A 23,209-nucleotide genomic window follows, 5' to 3' on the forward strand; every position below is an offset into this window, starting at 1 on the left:
TGAGTCAAGTCTGGAGATTTCTGATCAAGACTTTCTTTAATGCAGATGAATAAGACTTTATATATAGCAAGGCCAACTGGATCTATTGTAATCCCACTTTCCCTAGCCTCCAGGCAAGAATACAATTGCCTGAATAGCTCCCCTGTAAGAACTTCCTTAATTCTCTGGGTAATTCCCTGTAAGGATTTAACAATTTCTCTGGGTAGATAATCCAAAAATAGCTTAGAACACAAGACCTCCTTCAGCAGGGGTCAGCAACTCGAAGGTCACAGTGTGAAAGCCTAAGCAGGGGATTTCTAACATGGCTGAATTTAGCATGGCTCCCTATACCAGGCTGGCCTCGATCTCACAGAGATCCACTTGCCTCTGCCTTCTGAGTGTTGTATGAATCTTTTAACCACATTACACTGCACTGATGATTTCTTCTTTTAAAAAAATTATTAATGTTGTGTATGTTGTGTGTCTAGCATGTGTGGATGTACAAGTTATGGCCCACATATGGAGCTCAGTCAGAACAGCTGTGCGGGGTCAGTTCCCTTCCCATCTTCATACGTGTTCCAAGGCTCAAACTCAGGTGGTCAGGCATGTGCAAACAGCACCCTTCCCTGCTGAGCCACCTTGCTGGCCCTGGTTCTTTCTTCTGTTGATGTTCTCATCCTACAGGCCGCTCTTTTCTGTCTGTTCTCTCCCAGGTGGCAGTTTTCAGTTATGACGTTTCAGAGCCCGAATATGCAGTTTTTTTTATTCATGTTTAAATGTATTCTTTGACAACTTAATACATGTACACAGTGCGTTTTGATCTTCTCTACTCCCCCAAGACTCTTCCAACACAACCCCATTCTACCTTGTCCCCCCCCCCCTTTTTTTTTTTCAAGGTTAGAATCTCACTGTGTAGCTCTGGCTGTCCTGGAACTCACTATGTAGACTGGGCTGGACTCAAACTCACAGAGATCCACCTGCCTCTGCTTCCTAAATGCTGGGGTTCATGGACCACTATGCTCAGCCTTTTTTTTTTTTCTTTTAACCCACCAAGTGTTACCTATATTATTAATATTGTGTGGGGTGGACACTGGAGAATGGGCAATGTAGCTGTGGATACACTACCAAAGAAAAATTATTCTCCCTCCCTCATTGGCCACCAACTGCTAATAACTCCTCAGCTTAGGGGTAGGGTCCTGTGGGCCTCTCCCTCATTCATGCTGAGATGTTGGCTGCCTTGCTCTTGTGTGTTTAACCATTATTGCTGTGAGTTCATTCAAGCAACAGTCCTGTCATATTCAGGATACAGTATTTTTTATTTTATTTTCTTGCCACTAGTCTCCTTCTCTGGCTCTTACATTCTTTTTGGCCCTCTTTGGTGTTCCCTGAATCTTGGTTGGGCATGTGTATTTGGGAGTTGGTAGGAGTTGATATGGATGTCCCATTTAAGGCTGAGCACTTAACGGTCACTACTCAGCACTTTGGCCAGTTAGTTGTGAAACTCTGCGCTAACTACTACCCATTGTGGGGTGGGGGGTGGGGGGTTGGGGGAGAGGAATTCTCTGACCAAGGTTCTATGAGTATAGGTGAACGTATTTATTTATGTTTTAATTAGGGTTTTATATTTATTTTTACATACATTGGTGTTTTGTCTGCACGTAGGTCTGTGTGAGAGTGTCAGATCTCTTGGAACTAGAGTTACAGACAGTTGTGATCTGCCATGTGGGTCCTGGGAATTGAACCCAGGTCCTCTGGAAGGACAGCCAGTGCTGTGAACTGCGGGTCCATCTCTCCAGCCCCAAGTGAATATATTTGGGAGGCAGTTTGACAACATGACCATCTAGCAAAACAAAACAGCAGTAGTAGATACCCCCGCCCCCATGCATCTCCACTTTTTGACTAGATTTATAGCACCATGTTTGAATTCCCTCCTATGGAGCAAGCCTTAAATCCAGCGAGAAAGTAACTGGTTGTCCCCATAACAGTCATCCCACCCCTACGCCAGATACATCTTGTTTGGCAGGTCAGTACTGTGGCATTCAGGGTCTAGCTGTGGGTAAAACTATTGTTGTTTTTTCTTCCTTTGTGGCTGGCATTGCCTCCAGCACTGATGAAAACTAGTTGCCAGGGAGGAAGTTTCTATTTTGTCCTTTTAAACCCTTTTCCAGTCGTGCACATGTATGGTGTGGAGTACAATAATTAGATACATAGATATGGGACATAATGATGATATCAGGATGATTACCAGTCTCATCTCCTTCAACCTGTATCACTAATTTCTGCTGGGAACCCTCAAACTCCCCTCTACCACATCATAATAAGACATATAGTAAACTGTTATAAACTGTAGTCATCCCACTGGATTTTGATACCCGTTACCTGGCCTTCCTCTGTTCCCCTTCATCTCTAGCCTGTCAACTGCCAACTACTCAACGCTCCACTTCTGTGGAACTCAGTTCTAGCTTCAGGTATAAGTGAGAACGCGCAGTGGGCGGCACTTGTCTGTCTGTGCCTGGCTTGTTTCACTTACCGTAATGCCATCCGGCTCCGTCCACGAACAGGCATTTCTTATGGCCTTTCTCTCACAGGGTTACCATATGCCTCATATCTTACACGCAATTCCAGCAGACTCTGTTTTAAAACCCCCACTTCTATGTGGATGGATCTGCCCAGTTGAAGATGAGCTGGGGCTGGGAATGCGGCTCATCTCGGTAGGTAGAACACTTATCTAGCATGCACAGTGCCCTGGGTTTGATACCCCATAAAACCAAGTGTGATGGAACACACTTATCACCCCAGCGCCCAGGAAGTGGGGACAGGAGGATCAGAAGCTCAAGGTTATACTCAGCTCCGTCTCGTAAGTTTGAAGCCAGTCGGCCCTCGTGAGACCCTGCCTCAATTAAACAATACAACAAAGAGACCAGTCATTTTCTTTATAATTTGAAAGAAAACAGATCTCTTAGGCCTCATTGTCAAATAGCGTGTGAACAGGACGAATACTAAGGGGTTACTCAGTATGCCGTGCCGTGCTTGTGATTGCTTCAGAATGCTTTTATTCAGATTTTTAGGCAGTGTTTTACTGATTTGTTATCATGAAATTTAAAGTACTGTTCCCCGCCCCCCCCCCCCTTTGTAACATTATACACATCGGCACATTTAAGATTAACTACCATCTAATGGGGAAGACTGATAACCAGGAAGCATTTAGTTTTAATTTTCATAATTTTTCTATTTAAATCAAAAGCACCCTTTTAAAGCCCCCAAATCAGCCTTTTATAAGTAAAGTAAATCATCGTGTGATGCATGCCTTGATGATGGCTTATGTTGTTTGTCTAAAGAAAGAGTTTAATTAAGATTTGATTTTCTTTATTCTGCACCTTGTTTACTCGTCACCAAATCAAACACAGGTCTTTAATGTCACGGAGGAGGCTTGACTTTTTGAGTCCTTCACGACCATTTCAGTTCTCAAAAAAGAAGCTGAATATTTATCTTTTGGGTATGATTAGACCGTGACAGAACACAAAGGAACTGCCTCTGACCCCAGGAGAAGCTTCTGCCACCGTAGCAGGACATCGCTGGCCAATGGCTACTGTTGACAGTTTGCTGGAATCAACACAAATGTACAAATAACTCAGGAATAATTTGTACACAGTATTTGAATGATGTTTAATAAATATGCATTAAAAATCTAATTACAGTAATGAAGTTTACAGCTGAGATTTTAATCCAGCCCTTTAGAAATATTAAATGTGTTTTTCCTGATTGTGCATTTTTCTCACAGCAGTTGGGTAAACATTTTAAACTAGAAATCGAAATGCCTTATAGAGTTTTGATTTCATTTAACTAAGCATGGGTTTTTTCCCCCCCTTTGTGAAGAAGTGAAGCTTCTTCAGTCTGTAACGTTGAAGAATTTTCTGTTAGTTCTGTCTTAGGACCAGCGGACATATGTGCTCCCAGGTGACCACTGACACGTGACCTGGAGAGCTTTGACTGCCATCTTAATTCCATTCTGGGTCTACTTCCTCGTCTTCAGATGGAGCTGACTATCCGTGTCTTTCTTGTCGATGGCTGGCGAGGCTCACTATTATATGAAGCTCGCTATTATATATCAAGTAGCTATTATATGAGACAGTCCTTTGACAGCTGTCAGAAATGTATGGCTGTGCCAGCAATAGCCGAGCCTCTGATATTGGAGCTGCCGGGACGGTGGCTTTCAGTCAGCGAGTAACACTAGTTCAGCTTGTACAGGAGTTGCCTGAGTTCCAGAGAATGCTTAAGCTTAACTGTGGCACGGGGAAATGGACGTTATGTGTCCTGAGGCTTTGATGGTTTCCACCCCATCCCAGGGACACTTGACACCCGAGTTGTGTTGCTATGAGTTTGTCTCTTTCTGATTACAGGCTGCGTGCCTGTGGTCCATTTGATACAAACTTGACTGACCTGGGAAAAAGGAACCCCAGTCCAGGAGTTGCATCCATTAGATTGGCTTGTGGTTATGCCTTGGGGGCATTTTAAAAATTCCTAATTGATGGAGAAGTGCTTATCCCACTGTGGGCGTGGGAGGCAACATCCCCAGGCAAGGGGTCCTGGGCTGTATAAGAAATGTAGTCGCAGCAAGACAGCTCTCCCCCCTCCCCCCCACCTCCTGGTCTCTGCTTCAGTTTCCTGCCTCCCCATTCCTGTTTGAGTTCCTGCTGTGACTTCCCTTGGTAGTGGACTTGACTGAGACTTGTAAGCCAAATAAACCCTTTCCTCCTGAAGTTGTTTGGTCAGTATTTTATCACAAGCTTGTAGCGCCACCCCCAGCTGTTTTGTTGTTGTTGTTTTTTAGACAGCTCCTGTGTCATGTGTCATGTAGGGAGATCTTAAACTCCTGGACTCAAGCAATTCTCTTGCCTTAGCCTCATTGATAGCTAGGACACAGGCACCCACCTAAGAGTGCCTAGCAAACAACTGTCGCCCCCCCCCCCCCTTTTGCTCCACTGGCTTTAGATGCGTTAGGTAAACATTCATCATTAGTCGAAACCTCTAATTCCTAATGCCAATTAAAATTATCTTTATATTTATTTTAGTTTATGTGTATGAGTGTTTTGATTGCATATATGTGTGTGTGTACCACATAGATGTCTGGTACCCACAGAGGTCTCAAGAGGGGATTAGGTTTCCTGGAACTGGAGTTACATATGGTTGTGAGCCACCGCGTGGGTGGTAAGGCTCAGACCCAGCTCCTCTGCAAGAGCAGCAAGTGTTCTTCTGAGCCTTTTCTCCAGTTCCCCAATACCACTTTTAGGTACTGGGTTACTTTTATAGTCTTAGCTAATATTAGTTATGATACTGCTATGAATATGTCTGCATGTATTTTGGTACAGATGTATATTTTTTGTGGAATCTATAACTAGGAATATAATTACTGCCTCATGTAGTATACATATATTTAGCTAGATTAGATAACTCCAGTTTTCCAAAATGTATGCATCAACTTATTTAATTATGGTTTGTTTGTTTGGTTGGTTGTTTTAGTTTTTTGAGACAGGGTTTCTCTGTATAGCCTTGGCTGTCCTGGACTCGCTTTCTAGACCAGGCTGGCCTTGACCTCACAGAGATCCACCTGCCTCTGCCTCCCTGAGTACTGGGATTACAGGCGTGTATCACTGTGCTTGGTTCCCTTTCTTTGTATTTTGACACATGATCTCATTGTGTATCCCAGGTTGGCCTGGAACTCACAGATATCTGCCTGTCTCAGCTTCTCAGGTGCTGGGATTAAAGGAGTGAATCTTTTTATTTTATTTTATTTATTTTTTTGAGTCCCTTTTAACCCAAGTTGGATTCATGCTGGATTTGTGGTAGAGGCTGACCTTGAACTCCTGTTTTTTCCTGCTTCCATTTCCCAAGTTCTAAAGTCAGGAGAGCCCAACTTTCAATCCTCCTGCCTCTGTCACTTGAGTACTGAATTGCAAGTGTGGACTAGTACTCCTAGCTTCTCAGCGCAGGTCCCTGGCATTTTGTGAGATTTTAGTTCACAAACTGTACTACTGCTTAGTATTAAAAAAAAATATTTTAGCCACTTCAGTAAATATACTCCAATGTTTATTATATATATATGTATATATTTTTGTTTTTGTTTTTTTTTTTTTGCTTTTTCCCTGGCAACTGTGTTGAAACACAGTTAAATAAGAAACAGTTTATTCTGGAGCCCAGTATTAGTAATGATGGCTCGTGCGTTCAAATGGCCCCAAATCCCCTGTTCCAATATGGTAGTGAACAGTTCCATGATTTTTTTTTTTCTGAGACAGGGTCTCTGTCTCTCTGTGTTGTAGCCTTGGCTGTCCTGGACTCCCTTTGTAGACCAGGCTGTCTTTGAACTCACATCGATCCACCTGTCTCTGTCTCCTGAGTGCTGGGATTAAAGGTGTGCGCCACCACACCTGACTGGATCCTTCTATTGGAGTGTTTCACACTAATTTCCACACTTGCTAGTGGGGATCTCTTTATCACTTTACTGCTGTGTGTGGTAAGTGTACGTGTTTGTGTAGCATATGCAACGTGCCTGTGCAAGTGAGAGGAGAGGCCAGAGGCTAGAGGCCAGAGGCTCTGTAGGCTGTCCTTTTCCACTCCTCTCTACCTTGCGTTTTTTTTTTGTTTTGTTTTGCTGTGCTTTGTTTTATTGGTTTTTCAAGACAGGGGTTCTCTGTATAGCCTTGGCTGTCCTGGACTCACTTTGTAGACCAGGCTGGCCTCGAACTCACGGAGATCCACCTACCTCTGCCTCCCTAATTTTGATTTTACAAACACCTGGCTTCTACCTTGTTTTTTGAGACTGGGTCTTTAGCTGAAATGAAGATTATGGATTGGCTGGCCAGGCTGGCCAGTGAGTTCTAGGTGTCTTCTGTCTCTGCCTCCCCAGTGCGGGGCCGCCTGTACTGCCCTCTGTGGGTTCACATGGCTGCTGGGGTCCTGACTCAGGTACTCAGGCTAGGGTGGCAGACACTTGGCCAGTGGAGCCATTGCCATAGCCCGTCCTCTGTTATTCTCTAAGGATTTTAGGCTGGGATTTTGGTGGAAGTATTATTATTATTATTATTATTATTATTATTATTATTATTATTATTATTATTATTTTGGTTTTTTGAGACAAGGTTTCTCTGTGTAGCTTTGGCTGTCCTAGACTCACTTTGTAGACCAGGCTGGCCTCGAACTCACAGCGCTCCATCTGCCTCTGCCTCCCAAGTGCTGGGATTAAAGGCGTGCGCCACCACGCCCAGCAGGAAGTATTTAGTTTTTTAAAATTAGTTGGGAATAAATGGTAACGTACAATGAATGATTTATCTTTAGTTCCTATAACATGTTTCTTTTTTTTTTTTCTTATTTTGCTTATGCCTTTGTGAAAGATTTTTGATGTTTTTCATATGCACCTTGCATATTGATTGATATTATTATTTAGATTTTTTTTTTTTTTTTTTTGAGATAGGATCTCTCAATGTAGTCCTGGTCCCTCCTTCCATGTGACTCCAGAGCCACACTGAACTTGGTTTAAGAGTCTGTGCCCACTGTCTTGCGTGTCTGAGCCTTCTGGCTGGCCAGTGTGCCTCCTCCCTTCCTTCCCCTGGCTCCCAGCTGAATTCTTTGTGTCCTTTTGATCTCCGTGGAAATATCATTTCCTCTCATCCCCTCCCTTAACTTCCGGACCTAGGCTGCTATCTTTGACTCTGTGATCTCACAGCCTCCGTCTTTCCCGAGTCTTTGTCCAAGTCTGTAGTTTTCTGAGAGTGCGGCTCCTTACAGGTCAGGTCATCCGGCTCAGCGGGTTCCGCGTTCACAGGGGTGCGCACAGAGCCTTGTAGTGTAGACACTGCATATCTCCAGTTGTTTACTGCTGAAAGAATTTAGGGTTTTTTTTGTTTTGTTTTTTGGTTCTTTTACAGATAATTCTGGTTAAAGTAGTGGCTAAATTCAGTGTTAGCAGGTTCATCCATTTATTGTAGCCACTGACACTTTGAGTTTCCATTGTGATCTAGCGTGGTGTGGTGGAGGGCTATGCTTTTTCTGTTTTCATGTGATATCTGTATGATATATGTAACACATATGATTATACATAAATCTAGTTGCCCTCACAGTTTTTTTTTTTTAAGTCAGCTTTGTGAAACTCCAGGGCTTGTAGACTCACATGAAAAGAGTTTCTCACTGACCCTTTGACTTTGGGCTTTTAGTTGACAAAGCCACCACTCTAGTGGGTCTCGGAAGAGTTTGGTCAGCAGTGGTGATGGCCCGCGACTCTACCATGTTGGAGGGCAGTGTCAGTAAGGAGAAAGTCAGGTACTGATTGACCAGGGAGCTCAGGGAGAGCCTGAGAGATGGTTGCCTTTGAGTCTCAGTTGCCTGGCCACAAGAAACAAGAGCACAGCAGTTGTCGTAGCATCTGGTGGCTTTAATGAGGTGGTGGACATGCTGGCCTTCCCACCTTTCTCTCCCCATCCTGGCGGCTTCTGCTCACCTGACCTTCTCAGTTATTTTAATTTTCTCATGTGAGGAGAAGATGCCAACTTCTGGAAGCTGTCCTCTAACCTGACATGTGTGATGAGACACGATCATGCTCACACTCAACATATCAAATAACACATGCGTGCACACACACACACACACATACACACACACACCTACCTACCTAAGCACTGGAATTGTAGGCACAAACTGTCACTGATGCCTGGTTTGAAAATAGGCAGACTAATCACAAATCCTATTGATTATTTCTGGATATGTATCTGTCTTGGAGTGTCCTGGAGATTAAAAAAAAAAAAAGATTTTCTTTACCTCGGAAATATTCTATATTTTTTATAGATGTGTGATAGCTTGCTTATCTTTAGTGTTTTAAGTTATGCATTTTTGTTTGCCTTCTCTTTCTCCCACTCCTTTTCCTCTTCCTCGTCCTTCTTCTGTTTTTTTTTTTTTTTCCTTTCTTTTTTTTTTTTTTTTTTGAGGGAGGAAGCTGGGGTCTTACTATTTAGCCTTGGTTGGTGGCCTGGAGCTCACTGTGTACACCAGGCTGGCTTTGAACTCACAGAGACTGGCCCACCTCTATCTTCTTGGTGACCCTTGATCTTTCTGTGGCCCCCTGAACTCCCTCTTGCACACCAAGCCCAGTTCTCAGATGTTTGGTGCTCAGAAATTGTCATAGAGTCTTTTTCTTTTTTGGTGTATATGTGTAATAATGGGGATGGAGCCCATGGCTAGCTAGGCCATTCTGATTTTATTTTGAGATAAGGTCTCGCTAAATTTCTTAGGCTGCCTTCAAAGTTGTGGTTCTGGGTAACTAGGGTTACAGGCACAGACCACCACGCATGGCATGGAATGTTTTCTAGCACAGTCTTACTTTAGACAAATTGTACGCAAAAGTTTTTCATATTTGAGTACATTTTTGCTAATTTTGTGTAAGAAGTAACTAAAAAAATAGCTACCTTTATAAGGCCATGTGAGTGTGTGTGTGAGTGTGTGTGTGAGTGTGTGTGAGTGTGTGTGTGAGTATGTGTGAGAGCGAGTGTGTGTGAGTGTGTGAGTGTGTGAGTGTGTGTGAGTGTGTGTGAGTGTGTGTGAGTATGTGTGAGAGCGAGTGTGTGTGAGTGTGTGAGTGTGTGTGAGCGTGTGTGAGTGTGTGAGTATGTGTGTGTGAGCGTGTGTGAGCGTGAGTATGTGTGTGAGTGTGTGTGAGTGCGTGTGTATGTGAGTGTGTGTGAGTGCGTGTGTATGTGAGTGTGTGTGAGTATGTGAGTGTGTGAGCGTGTGTGAGTGTGTGTGAGTGTGTATGTGAGTGTGTGTGAGTGTGTATGTGAGTGTGTGAGTGTGTATGTGAGTGTGTGTGAGTGTGTATGTGAGTGTGTGTGAGTGTGTGTGAGTATGTGTGTCCCCTCAGTGGTAGAGCAGTTGCCTAGCATTGACAGGGCCTTGGGTTGGATCCCTACTATTGCCAAAAAATAGTAACTTCAAGTTCTCGTGGGCTTTCCCCCCATTTTTATTCCCCACCTGAGTCCATAGAGGTTTTTCGTTTATGTTTTATGACTCTAGACAATGAGTCCCAGGATTTTACCTCCTGTGTTGTGTGGTTTGAATAGCAATGGCCCCATAAGCTCATAGATGTGACTGGTTGGTCATTAGGGAGTGGTGCTGCTTGACAGGGGTTAGGAGGCGTGGCCTTAGGTAGGACTCTTTCCCTCCCTCTCCTGCCTGCACGCTGCCATGCGTCCCACCATGCTGACAACGGACTGAACCTCTGACCTGTAAGCCAGCCCCAATTAGGTGCTGTCTCCTTTATAAGAGTTGCCTTGGTCGTAGTGTCTTTTCACAGCAATAGGACACCGACGAAGACACGTGTGGATTTGTGTTGCTTCTTCAGAGTCCATGATGCCAGCTGAGGTGATCTGTATAGTGAAGCCAAACTGGCTGGTGCGGAGCAGCCTATTCCACCATTTTCTCAGGTCTCTAAGCTGCACATCAAATCTAGGGTTGGTCACTGCACACTCCTTCAACCTACCTGTGAGGTTCACAGTGGTTTCCCCCAGCTCGGTGCTCAACAACCATGTCCAGTTCACACCATGTTTTATGGACACAGTAGTGACCCCCTGATGACCTTGGAGCACGGCCTGATGAGGATCTGGCATTTGCTTCTCTTCTCAGTGTTGTGGATGCTCTTGAGAGCATCTAGTGGGACATTTGTGCACACCATGGTGACAGTGAGGAACGATGGCAGGAGGACCTTTTTTTTAATCTTTCTAACTCTTCTCTCTATTTCTCTCTCCTTTCCTTTCTTCTTTTTTCCCCTTTACTCCTCTTTCTTTCCTACCTTTCCCTTTGCTGAGACAGGGCCGCATCACGCTGCCTAAGCTGGCCGAAACTCCCAGGCTCAAGTTGTGCCCGCCTCAGGTTTCCAGTAGCTGTGACCATCTGTAGTCACTAGCTAAACCCCAAGGTTGGGACAGTTTTTTAATGTTTCTTGAAGGAAAAATGAAAAAAAAAATATTTCTTGAAGAAAAAAATTCCTGCTGGATTTTCCTTTTGTATTTTAAATTTTTATCTATTTGTGCATATGGATGACTTGGCTGTGTGTTTGCCTGCACACTGAGGAGGTCAGGGAGCTGCATCCTCTGGAAATGGCATTGCAGACTGCTGTAGGCTGCCCTGTACATGCTGGGAATTGAACCTGGGGCCTTTGGAAGAGCAGCCAGCGCTTTTAACCACACAGTCATCTTTCCTGCTCCCTAGTTGGTTTTTTTCTCTACCACTTTGCCTAATGTCCCAAACTCTCTAGAGATAATGGCTCCACCCCTATAAATACCTCCTCACGTTCCACAGGCCCCGTGCGCGTCCTTTGTTGTTGCCAAAGAGTGAAGGCAGAGGAGAAGGAATTCCTGCTTTTGAAGAGGTCTGGGGGACGCAGCGGAATCAGGTGTCACTTTGAGCGTCATGGTGAGGGAGGCCATCAGAGGCTGCCAGGGGAAATGACAGTACTGTGACTGAGGGCCCAGACTGAAGGTTAGAGGGACAAAGGGCTCCCCAGAGATGGAGTTCCTTCCCTTTCTGCACTCCCGGGTACAGGTGCTGCCCACGCTGCCGCTGCCTCCTGACCCAGGAACATGGACCAGTTACTAAGCCTTTCTGTGCTTCAGTTTCCTTAGACAAGGACTAATGTAGCCAGCCTAGCCTTGAACATGCTGTATAGTCGAGGTTGACCTTGAACTCCTGATCCTCTTGCCATTGCCTCCCAAGTGCTGAGAGTGCGGGCCCGGCCCACCGAGTGCAGCAGTTTCCTTATTTTTCAAGCTGGCATGATGTATGTGTCTTACTGGGTGGTGTGGAGATAGCATGAGTTTGTAGATAGAAGATGCTCAGTAAAGGTCAGTGGCTGTGCTTACACCTGCTCTTAACTACTGGGCCAGCTGTCAGTGGCACCCTAGTTCTAACCACCTCTCCCTCTCTGTCTCTGCCCCCCCCCCCCCCCCGTGTAGCTGGGATGACAGGCACTTGCCACTACATCCAGCTCTGACTAAGCTGTATATACAGTGAGCTCTGGGGTATAGCTGAATCTTCCAGAAACTCGGTTTGCACAAAGCAGGGACATAAGGTATAACATTGAGGTGTTAGAAAGAACAGCACACAGACTTCTTTGGGCTTCTAAAATCTTCCATTTTTGTTTGTAGATTAGTGTGTGGCACTTCAGAATGGCATTTTCCCACTGTCCATTTGGAGCACAATAAGACAAATTAATACAAATCAAAATAATATGGTAGCGGCATTACATAATTTGTGTATACTGATGTAGTAACAGATTTAATTTAGTGCAGCTTTGGAGAAGTCTTTTGTATTTCAATTTATACAGCTGCTATCCAGGGCCAGGCTGGCCAATCTCAGCCTTGAGCATCTTGCAGTGAGAATCTCTTTTCACGTCTCCTGACTGGCTGAGCAAATGCCTCTTCCTTAGTTCATCTTCAATTTCTCTTTTGTAAAAAGGAGACTGTGTGCAGTTCTAAGTGAAGGTGATTGCTGAGCACTGGTAAAAGCAGTAGGAAATGCTAAGCTGGGAGCGACATCGCGTGCTTTGTCCCCAGGTTTCCTAGTCGCAGCCCTTAGAAGGAAAATATTTTACAAATGCAAACGGGGATAGGAAGACCAAGCAGTGGCTGCTGCCAGTGGGAGTCCCTCTGGGCCTGGTCAGGAGCCATCTCACCAGGATGTGACTGACCAGTGGCTGTGACAGGAAGGGAGGAGCCACACGGCCCATAACAATGGGGCTCAGGACGCTTTGCTGTTATTTTTGATGTTTTAAAAATAGATGAGAATTGAGTGATAGAAAAAAATGAGTAGAAAACCTGGTGTGGTGACACACACTGGGAATCCCAGGCTCTAGAAGGCAGAGAGGAGGGGGACTGTGAGTTGGAGGATAGCCTGGGCTACATTGTGAGACTCTGTCTCTAAACACAAACAAAAAGAAAGAAAAGAGAAAAGGCAACTGTTAGGAAGTAGAGAGGGAAAGCTGATGACGTAGCACAGTGGCTGCTAATGACGAACAGGATATTCGAAAAGGTGTGCAGAAGATTCAAAGCCATCTCGTGGGGGTACAATAGTGCATACTTCTGGCTCAGCACTGGGGACACAGAGGCAGGCAGATTTCTGACTTCAAGGCTCCCGTGGTCTACAGAGTTTGTTCTAGGCACATGTGTGGAGGTCGGAGGACAGCTTGTGAAAGTGGGTTCTCTCTCTCCCACTACGCAGGCGCTCTAAACAGACACCATCAGGATTGGTCGCAAGTGCTCTTGCAGAGGGGGCATCTCGCTGGGCCAGCATAAGGCTTTATGGTGGCGGTTATAGGTCCTGGCTGCCTAGAATGTACCAGAATTCTGATTGGATGAAGGAAAGTAGATGCACAATGAAGGTATAGTGTTTGTAGAGCATTACTCTTTTCTTTTACACACACACACACACACACACACACATACCAGTAACTCAGGTATTGTCAAAGGCCACTCTTGTAAGCAGTCACTGTTATGAATGGCAGCCTCAGGCCATCTGTGTTAACCTTTACATCTTGTTTGTACTTAATGTGGTCTTACAAGGTGGGGAAGTAGCCATGTGGGAAATAAGAGTGATATGGGTACATGTGTGTTCCTCTCTTCCCGCTTTTCTTTAACAAATTGAGGACTTGTAAACTTTGTTTATTATTATGCATATATATGATGTGCATGTGTAAACGGGTACATGCCACAATCATATATGTGGAGGTCAGAGCACAACCCACCTTCCATCTTCTTGAGGGTTCCTGGGATTGAAATCAGGTAAGGGCAAGCGACTTTACCCACTGTACATCTTCTTGCTAGGCCTAAATTGAATGGGAGACTTCTGTATATAAAAAAGCTGGCCCTATGAAAACCACTCATTAAACAGAATGTCAAAGCCTATAGCAGGTTGCTTTTGGTTTTGTTTCTGGTTTCTTCAGCACTTTGGGAAACCAATGTCCTCTGCCCAGCCTACTGGAACATGGGCTGGTTTTATGGAATGTTGTGTTACTTGATTCTAGAGTTGCAAAGAAAGCCAGCTAAGGCCATAGGATGGGTGGCAGCTTTGTCTGTTGATACAAACAGGATGTTGATGGAACCGCATTTGGGTTGGTGGAAGGTATTCTAGGGGGTGTGATGGTAGGGAGGGCATGAAAGGCGACCTGAGCAAGAGCTAAGAAGAGTCCGAGCTAGGGAGTGTGCCAGGCAGGGGAGGAGGGGAAGGATACAAGATTGAGTGTTCTTGAGTGAAGAGGTTGTGAGAAAGAGGTGAAGAAAGTAGTATTGCTTTGAGGTTTCCTAACTTGGTTAAACTCCAGAAAATTAAGAAAGTGAAAAGAAGCCTGGCTTGGTGGTGCACGCCTTAATCCCAGACTTAGAAGGCAGAGGCAGAGGCCAGCCTGGTCTACAGATCAAGTTCCAGGACAGCCAAGCCTACACAGAGAAACCCTGTCTTGAAAAACCAACAAACCAAAACCAAAACCAACCAACCAAACAAACAAACAAACAAACAAAGGGAAAAGAGCATTTTTCTCTGATTGTTAGAGTCTTCATTTTTTTTTTCCTGTTTGTTTATTTTTTTGAGACAGGGTTTCTCTGTGTAGCCCTGGCTGCCCTGGACTCACTCTGTAGACCAGGCTGGCCTAGAACTCAGAGATCCGCCTATCTCTGCCTCCTGAGTGCTGGGACTAAAGGTGTGCCACCACTACCCAGCTTCTGACATCAATATCAGGTATAATTCCAAGAATCAATTCAATGTGTAGGAATGAACAGCAGATTCCCAAGTGAACATGGCTCCCAAACCTAGCTGGCCACAAATGGGCAGTCCTGGTCACCCACACCTTTGCCTGGCAGGCTAGGGACTCAGGGGCTCCCATAACCTCTCCCACCTCAGGTCTGGTATTTATCTAAAGGAGCTCACATAGCTCAAGCTTATGACTCATTTATTATAAAGATGCCCTGAGAAGTGAGAAGAGAGCGTGAAGCAGGCATTCTTCCTCCCAGCCCTGCCCCCACATGGAGCTCAGCCCCTAGGCCTCCTGCCTGCCCCAGAGTTCTGTGCTTGCTCTATCCTTTGACTGCCATCTCTGTCTTGAAGCTGTCTAAGTCAGAATGGGGATCATTGTGAATAACAGAAGACATACCACACAGGGAATTAAAGGATGTTTTTAAAAATAAAAAGATTAGCTGGGTGGTGGTGGCTGCTTTAATCCCAGCACTTTGGGAGGCAGATTCACGAGGATCTCTGTGAGTCTGAGGCCAGCCTGGCCTACAGAGCGAGTTCCAGGACAGCCAAGGCTACACAGAGAAACTCTGTCTTGAAAAACCATTATTTATGTGTATATATGGATTTATATGCATTTCTTTACATGGAGGGTGCTGGGTATCCTGTAACTGGAGCTACAGATCACTGTGAGTTGCCTGATGTGGATTCTGGGAACTGACCCTCCTAAAAAGCAGTTAATGCTCTTTTCTGCAGAGCTACCTCTCCTGCCCCCTTTAAAATTTCTTTGAGACAGGGTCTTACTTTATAGCTCTGGCTGGCCTGGAATTTACTATGTAGACCAGTGTAGTCTACTATGTAAACTATGACCTCAAATTTATAGAGCTTTGCCTATAATGGCCTTTTGCTACTTTCTCTGCCTCCTTTAAAAAAAAAAAAAATTTTTTTTTTTGGTTTGTCACTTGAGTGCAGTACCTTCACAAGCCAGAAGGGGGCATCAGATTTCCCCCCTGGGCCGCCCCCCCCCCCTCCGCCCCTTTTCTGGAGCTGGAGTTGTGAGGCTCTCCATGTGGAGCTGAGTTCTGTTTTGTATCTTACCACCAAGTCATCTCTCCAACCCCTCCCTACACAGGGAGTTCAGAGGATTATTTTTTAGGAACTCTTGACAAGAACCAGGAACAAAGACCAAATATCCTGGTCATCTCCTCCCTTGGGAGACAAAGGCAGGAGAATCTGCAGCTCAGAGTCACGCTCGGCTGTGTAGGGAATTGGTCCGCTAGCAGAGACCTTCTCTAAATGAACGAATGAAGTCTAAAATCTTGTATGTTTTTGTTTATAGCCTACACGGTCCAGACATCCGAGGGCGTGCGCCCAACACCTGCTTCCGAGGCCCACTCAAAAGCTTTGGCTGTTTGCCACGGACCTCTGGACCACTATGACTTTCTGATCAAAGCTCAGGAGCTGAGGGATGACGGACACCAGAGAAGAGTCATTCAGTGCTTGCAGAAGTTACAGGAGGACCTTAAAGGATACAGCATAGAGGAAGAAGGGCTCTTTTCAAAGGTGAGGTTCTTGAATTTCCTAAAAAGGATTTGGTGCTGTGGGGGGTGGGGTGGGGGTGGGGAGGGGGTGGGGACAGCCCAGAACCCACATGAAGGTTTTCCATAGGCTTGGCTGGCTCCCTGTTTCTGTCCTTTTGATGTCTCTTAGCGCTCCCTTACCTTCACAGATTCAAGCAGGTTCATAATTATTAAATCGTGTAGTCCTGGCTAAACAAAGTTTCTATGCGATTCCCTCCATCCCCACCTCCCAACCCCACTCTCCTTTCTAGGTCCTCACGCCTCATCCTGGAAAGTAGCAGGAAGGGTGTGACCACTTCTCCTCTTGTCCTTTGCTAAGCTTTGCTTCTGACTCTCAGGCGGGGTGAACAGAGTCTTAGGTACTGTGGTACAGTTGGCGAGGTTGCTAGCTAGTGCTGTTTTGAAGGGCACCTTGGTACGTTCCAAAGGCCTCCTGGGGACTCTCATGGTGTCCCTTGTCTTCTTGTGACTTGGGAAACACCTCCCGCCTCCCCCTGCCTTTCGCTGAGACCCCCTTGCCCCGCGTTCAGGATGCTCTCTGGACAGCTTTTCATGGGTCCACGGAGGCCATACGGAACGAAGCTTTGTCTCTACAACTTACTCTGTTATTCTGGCTTTCTCCTCCTCCCCCCGCCCCTTCCTCCTTTTTCTTAAAAAAAGAAAATAACTTAAACGCGTGTAAGTCTTCTGTCTGCATGGATGTCTGTGCACCACGTGCCTGTGGCGGCCAGAAGAGGGCGCCAGATTCCCTGCGATTGGAGTTACAGGTAGCCATGAGCAGCTGTGGGTGCTGGGAACCGAGCCGAGGTCCTCTGTAAGAGTGACCGACGCTCTTAACTGCTGAGCCATCTTTCTAGTGCCCAGCCTGGACGTCTGTGGGCAACAAGTGGGCACAAATTGACTTTGTCCTACGTACCCTTGTATTTCTGAGGGTTCGTGCCAGGCTCCTCCACACCCTGCTGTGGTCGCTGCCTGCGGACTTCCTCACTCGCCATGGAGGGCGATCTCCTCGGAACTCAAGCCTAACATGCCTCTATGACCTTTCCTTGCTCTCCGTACCCAGCTAACGACTTTCTGCCTTTATCGCTGTTACCAATCCCCCCTTTGTCTTCTTATTTCTTATTAATTGACTAGCTAATTGATTAATAGGGTCTTGCTGTGTAGATTATGCTGGCTTCAAACTCTGACAGTTTTTTCCCCTTCTGGTGCGTGGTACTGGGGACTAAATCCGGGACTCGCATGTTTGTGGGCACAGTAGCCACCGAGTACCACGCATGCGCCACTGTGCCAGGGCTGCCTAGTTTTTCCTTTTAAAATAATCCCGTGTGGATGTGAGCTCCTAGAGGTGGACGGAGCATTTGCTTCCTGTTTTCTTCCGCTTTGAGCTTTTGCTGAAATTCGGCCACCATAGGAACACTCACACCTTATCCCACTGTGGGATGTGCTCCATCGCCAGAGGCAGTGTCTTTAGTACACCGAGAGGCTAGTTCCTGCTAGATTGACTGGCCACCACTCCGTTGCTTCCCCAAGCCCAACCATTCCTTCACTGTAAGGCTTTTAGGAAAGGAGGCGCCGGGTAACACACAGCAGTCGTAGTTTATATAAAACTCTGATGAGGGGCTGGAGAGATGGCTCAGGGGTTATGAGCCTTTGCTACTCTTCCAGGGCACCCATGTAGAGGCTCTAGGGGATCTGATGACTTCTTTTGCCGGAAAGGCATCTTCTTATACACGGCAGGCATTCATGCAGACACACACACACACACACACACACACACAGACAGATGACAAACAAACCAGAAAACTCCAATGAAAGTAGTTTTATTATTATTTATTTATTATAATTGAAATCTTTTCTTTCTTTCTTTTTTTCTTTTTTTTTAAGACATGCCCTAAACTTGCTTGGTATATCAGGCTGGTCTCAAACTTAGAGAGGTCTGCCTGCTTTTGTCTCCTGAGTGCTGGAATTAAAGACATGCACCATCACACCCAGCCAACAATCTTAAATTTGTTTTTTGTTTTTTGTTTTTCAAGATAGGGTTTCTCTGTGTAGGCTTGGCTGTCCTGGACTCACTTTGTAGACCAGGCTGGCCTCAAACTCACAGTGATCCGCCTGCCTCTGCCTCCCAAGTGCAATTTTAACTTTTAAAATGCTCTTGAAGGATTTGGGACACTAGGTCTGTGATGGAATCTTGCCTAGCATGCTGGAGACCCTGGCTTTTATCCCCAGTACTGAAAATAAAACCAAACAAAAAACAAAACCCAAAAACCTCATAGATACTGAAGAAGAAAAAAAATGCTTATGAGTATTTTTTTTAAGTCTTATGCTGGGTGTAGCACTATTGACTCCAGCACTCAAGAGGCAGAGGCAGGTGGATCTCTATGAGTTTGAGGCTAGCCTGGTCTACACAGAGAGTTTCATGACAGCCAGAGCTACATAGTGAGACCCTGTCTCCAAAAAAAAAAAAAAAAGTCTTATTTTAAAAAATATTTTTATTTTCTTCTTTTATGTATGTGGGTGTTTTGCCTGCATGTGTGTCTATACACCACATGCTTGGAGTGCCCTTGGAGGCCAGAAGAGGGCGTCCAATCCCCAGGAACTGTAGGTACCAATGGCTGTGAACCACCATGTGGGTGCTGGGAATCAAACTAGGGTCCTCTAGAAGAGCAGCAAATGCTCTTAGCCTCCTGGCCATCTCTCCAGCCCCAAAGTCTTGCTTTTTTTTTTTTTTTTTAAGATTTATTTATTATTTATACAGTATTCTGCCCACACGTGTGCCTGCCCACCACAAGAAGACACCAGATCTCATTACAGGTGGTTGTGAGCCACCATGTGGTTGCTGGGAATTGAACTCGGGACCTTTAGGCCATCTCTCCAGCCCTCCCCAAAGTCTTGCTTTTTATATAAATAAAAAGGCTAGCATTGTGCTACTGTATTTTGATAAAAGGAATAGTGATTCCTCTGTGTTGAAATGAGAAGTATTGAAAAATAATAGCATGTTTGAAAATAGCAAGGAGATAAATTTCCATTATAATCAGGCCTTGTGGCACCTTGCCGTTCCTTCAGTCCTCTGTCTTTGCCACTTTAGGCTGCTACAACAAAATACTTAGAGGTGGAAAGTATAAAAACGGGAGGCCATTCATCACGGCTGATTACCTAGGAGGTTCATGATGAAAGCTCTGGCACTCAGTGGCGGCTGGCGATGGCTGCCGCCTGCTGCCTCTGCCCTGCGTCTGTGTCCTCGGGTGACGAGAGGCTGGATGAACTCCCTTGGGCTTCTTTTTATAAGGACACATGATGAGCTGGGGATGTGCTTTGTTGGGAATTTGGAAGTGGTGGGGCTTTCAAGAGATGGAGCTGGAGCAGGGCGCAGTGGCACACACCTTTAATCCCAGTACTCGGGAGGCAGAGGGAGGCGGGTCGCTGTGAGTTCGAGACCAGCCTGGTCTACGAAGCGAGTCCAGGACAGTCAGGGCTACACAGAGAGACCCACAGGCTGTCCTTGGACTCAGTGTGTGGTTGAGATAACCTCGGGCTTACTTCTGCTGCCCTCCTTTTATCCTGTGAGTGCTGGGGTTACAGTTCTGGTCTATTGTGCCTGGGCATGTATTGGTGGGCATCGACTCCTGGCCCTGGAGCGTGCCAAGCAAGTGCTCTTTGAGCTGCACCACAGCTCCTGCTGTCTGTAAACTGTGCCCCTCACGTGCTTCTGGGATGATGCCATTCACCATGTGGTGAGACAGACACAGCGCGCTGTTGCTAGAGCCAGCACCATGCAGTTTTGATCTGTAGTCTTCAAAATCGAGCAAACTAGACCCCTCCTCTAGCCTGCCTCAGGACTGTCGTTATAGGGCAAAACCAGCTAAAAATGGACACTGTGGCACACATCTGGGATTCCCAGATTTCAGAAGGCCAAGGCAGGAGAATCTGCGCCTGTTTTAGACCAGCCTGTCCTATGAAGGAAGCTTTAGGCTGCCGGCTATATGAGACATTGTCTCAACAAACAACAAACACAAAAGCAACAATGGAAAAAGAAAAAAACAAGCAAGACTCACTTTACCTCATGATCTAATAGGACACAGATGTTCAGCTGAGGCTTGTCCTGACTCTGTTGTTCCTTTCCCTTGTGTTCCTGTGTGTGAAGGTGCATGTACACATGTGCATGAAGGTGCATGTACACGTGTGTGAAGGTGTGTGTACACATGTGTGTGAAGGTGCATGTATACATGTGTGTGAAGGTGTGTGTACACGTGTGTGAAGGTGTGTGTACACATGTGTGAAGGTGTGTGTACACATGTGTGAATGTGTGTGTACACGTGTGTGAAGGTGTGTGTACACATTGTGCGTGAAGGTGCATGTATACATGTGTGTGAAGGTGCATGTACACATGTGCATGAAGGTGCGTGTACACATGTGAAGGTGTATGTACACGTGTGTGAAGGTGCGTGTACACGTGTGAAGGTGTGTGTACACATGTGTGAAGGTGCGTGTACACGTGTGTGTAGGTGCATGTATACATGTGTGTGAAGGTGCGTGTACACGTGTGAAGGTGTGTGTACACATGTGTGAAGGTATGTGTACACATGTGTGTGAAGGTGCATGTATACACGTGTGTGAAGGTGTGTGTACACATGTGTGAAGGTGTGTGTACACATTGTGTGTGAAGGTGTGTGTACACGTGTGAAGGTGTGTGTACACGTGTGTGAAGGTGCATGTACACGTGTGAAGGTGTGTGTACACATGTGTGTGAAGGTGCATGTATACATGTGTGTACACAAGTGTGAAGTTGTACACCTGTGAAGGTGCATGTATACATGTGTGGGTGCATGAACACATGTGTGAAGGTGCATGTATATGTGTGTGAAGGTGTATGTTTATGTGTGTGTGGAGGTGAATGTACACATGTGTGGAGGTGTATGTGCACATCTGTGTGAAGGTGCATGTGTACATGTGTGTGGGTGACACAAGTCAGTGTTTCATTGTCCTGCTCAATCACTTTCTATTTACTGCTCTAGCTGGCCAAGGGACCTGTGAGAATGGGGCCTAAACCCGAGGCGGACTACAGTCTCATGCAACAGCCAACTTTATTCAGAGCAGCAGACAAATTATACTCTGGGGGTTAAAGTCACGTGAGTCAAGTGCATAATCACAAGGAGAAGCCGTACATGGCAAAAGCATGCTTTTCCAGAGAGGCGCATAAACGAATAGCAACAGCCAGTAGTAATGAGTAACCTCAAGTGAGCTCACGCTGGCCGCCATGTGCCGGGGAGGGCGTGCAAGCACTTTCGAAGAACACATCCGAGCTTTTCAAAAAAGCTCAGGCCACGGGACTCTTGTCTTGCTTGCTTGGGGTTTTCTCACAAGCACTCAGAATTCACCTCCAACAACTGCATGTTCTTGGACCATGTTCCTCAAATTTCTACCTTATTGATTTATTTGAGATCTCTCACTGAAGCTTGCCTATTGGCTATTGGCCAGCAAGCCCCAGGGACTGTCCTGTTCCCACTTTCCTAGAGCAGCCATTACAGATGTGGAGTGCCACACCTGGCTTTCCATGTGGGTTCTGGGGATTTGAACTGTGTAACAAACTCTTTGATAACTGGCCTCTCTCTCCAGCCCAAGACTCAAGATACTTGACATAGTTTGAGAAAAACACATGTAAAGCTTTCTTTTTTGAAGACTGTAAAGATGCTACAGACCTATCTCCTTGTTTGTTTATTTTTCGAGACAGGGTTTCTCTGTGTAGCCTTGGCTGTCCAGGACTCGCTTTGTAGACCAGGCTGGCCTCAAACTCACAACAATCCACCAGCCTCTGCCTCCCCGAGTGCTGGGATTACAGGTGTGCGCCACCAGGCCCAGCTCTTGTAGATGTTTAAAGGTCCACTTTGGTGCACTTCTATTGTAGTCCTAAGAAAATGTCCGTAAGTCTGCACTATCATATAAAAATAGAACGTACCTTTTTCACCTGGCAATGCTACAGTAAACATTTGACAAAGTTCAGAGTGTCCTCTGTGCCCCAGGATCATCGGACTGCGAAGAATGGAAGCTTCTGGACACTTTGTTACCAAATAAAACTTACAACCAGGTTAATCCAACACATTTAATGTATGCATAATTGTTATTGTGCTGGGAGGTAATTAGGCATAAATGATAAGTAGTTCATGTAAATCACTATAATTAGAATTACTTTTACACAGCCAAATCAAGCGTTTCTGGAGTCAGGGAGGGAGAGAATTAAATAGCTTTGGATTCTTTTTCTCCATTAATCAGGGCTGTGCAGGCACCAGGGTTTTTCACCCTTTGGGAGGAGACTTCACAGCCCGTTTGTAAGGAAGTGAGACTGGGGCGTCCACCTATAGTCATGCTGCACGCAGGCCCGTTTTGCTCAGCAACGGGCTGCATATGCGCTGGTGGTTTCTGTGAGATGATCTTGGGTGAGAAAGCCTCACCTACTAGTGATGTCGTAGCAAGCCACTCTGGTTTGTGTGACGCCGCGCAGACAGCTGTGTGAACACGTAGCAGCACCTACAGCTATGAGCAGTGTGCTCTCCTCGGGGCTGGTAATAAGCGTAACTTGTCCACAGGGGATACGTGCGCGGTCAGCTGTAAAGCTACGTGCTCTGCTCTGACAGACTCTGACTTCCCACTGCTCAGCTAATCTACCCCATTCTCCTTCCTCTTCTGTGTGTGTATGTGGTGTGTGTTTGCATGTGTGCATGTGTGTAAGCGTGTGTTCAACATTTGGTGTTTTCAGATGACCAGTGCTATGTGTTTTTTTATTTCATATTTCATTTATTTTGGGGGGCTTCCTTCTACAATGTGGGTCGCAGGGGTCAAACTCAGATCACTCGGCGGCAGGTGCTCTTGTTCGCTGAGCCATCTTACCGGTC

The 23,209-nt window shown here is 45.8% G+C and overlaps 1 protein-coding gene across 1 annotated transcript in view; it reads left to right on the forward strand.

Annotated features, from left to right (window-relative positions):
- Positions 1-23,209, forward strand: part of Afg1l (AFG1 like ATPase) — a 160,620-nt gene that overhangs the window by 7,742 nt on the left and 129,669 nt on the right. Inside the window, exon 2 of the mRNA XM_051164152.1 lies at positions 16,079-16,302. Within this exon, the coding sequence (XP_051020109.1) occupies positions 16,079-16,302 (224 nt within the window). The remainder of the gene's footprint in view (positions 1-16,078; positions 16,303-23,209) is intronic.

Source organism: Acomys russatus, chromosome 21 (genome assembly GCF_903995435.1).
Source record: "Acomys russatus chromosome 21, mAcoRus1.1, whole genome shotgun sequence".
Taxonomy (NCBI): domain Eukaryota; kingdom Metazoa; phylum Chordata; class Mammalia; order Rodentia; family Muridae; genus Acomys; species Acomys russatus.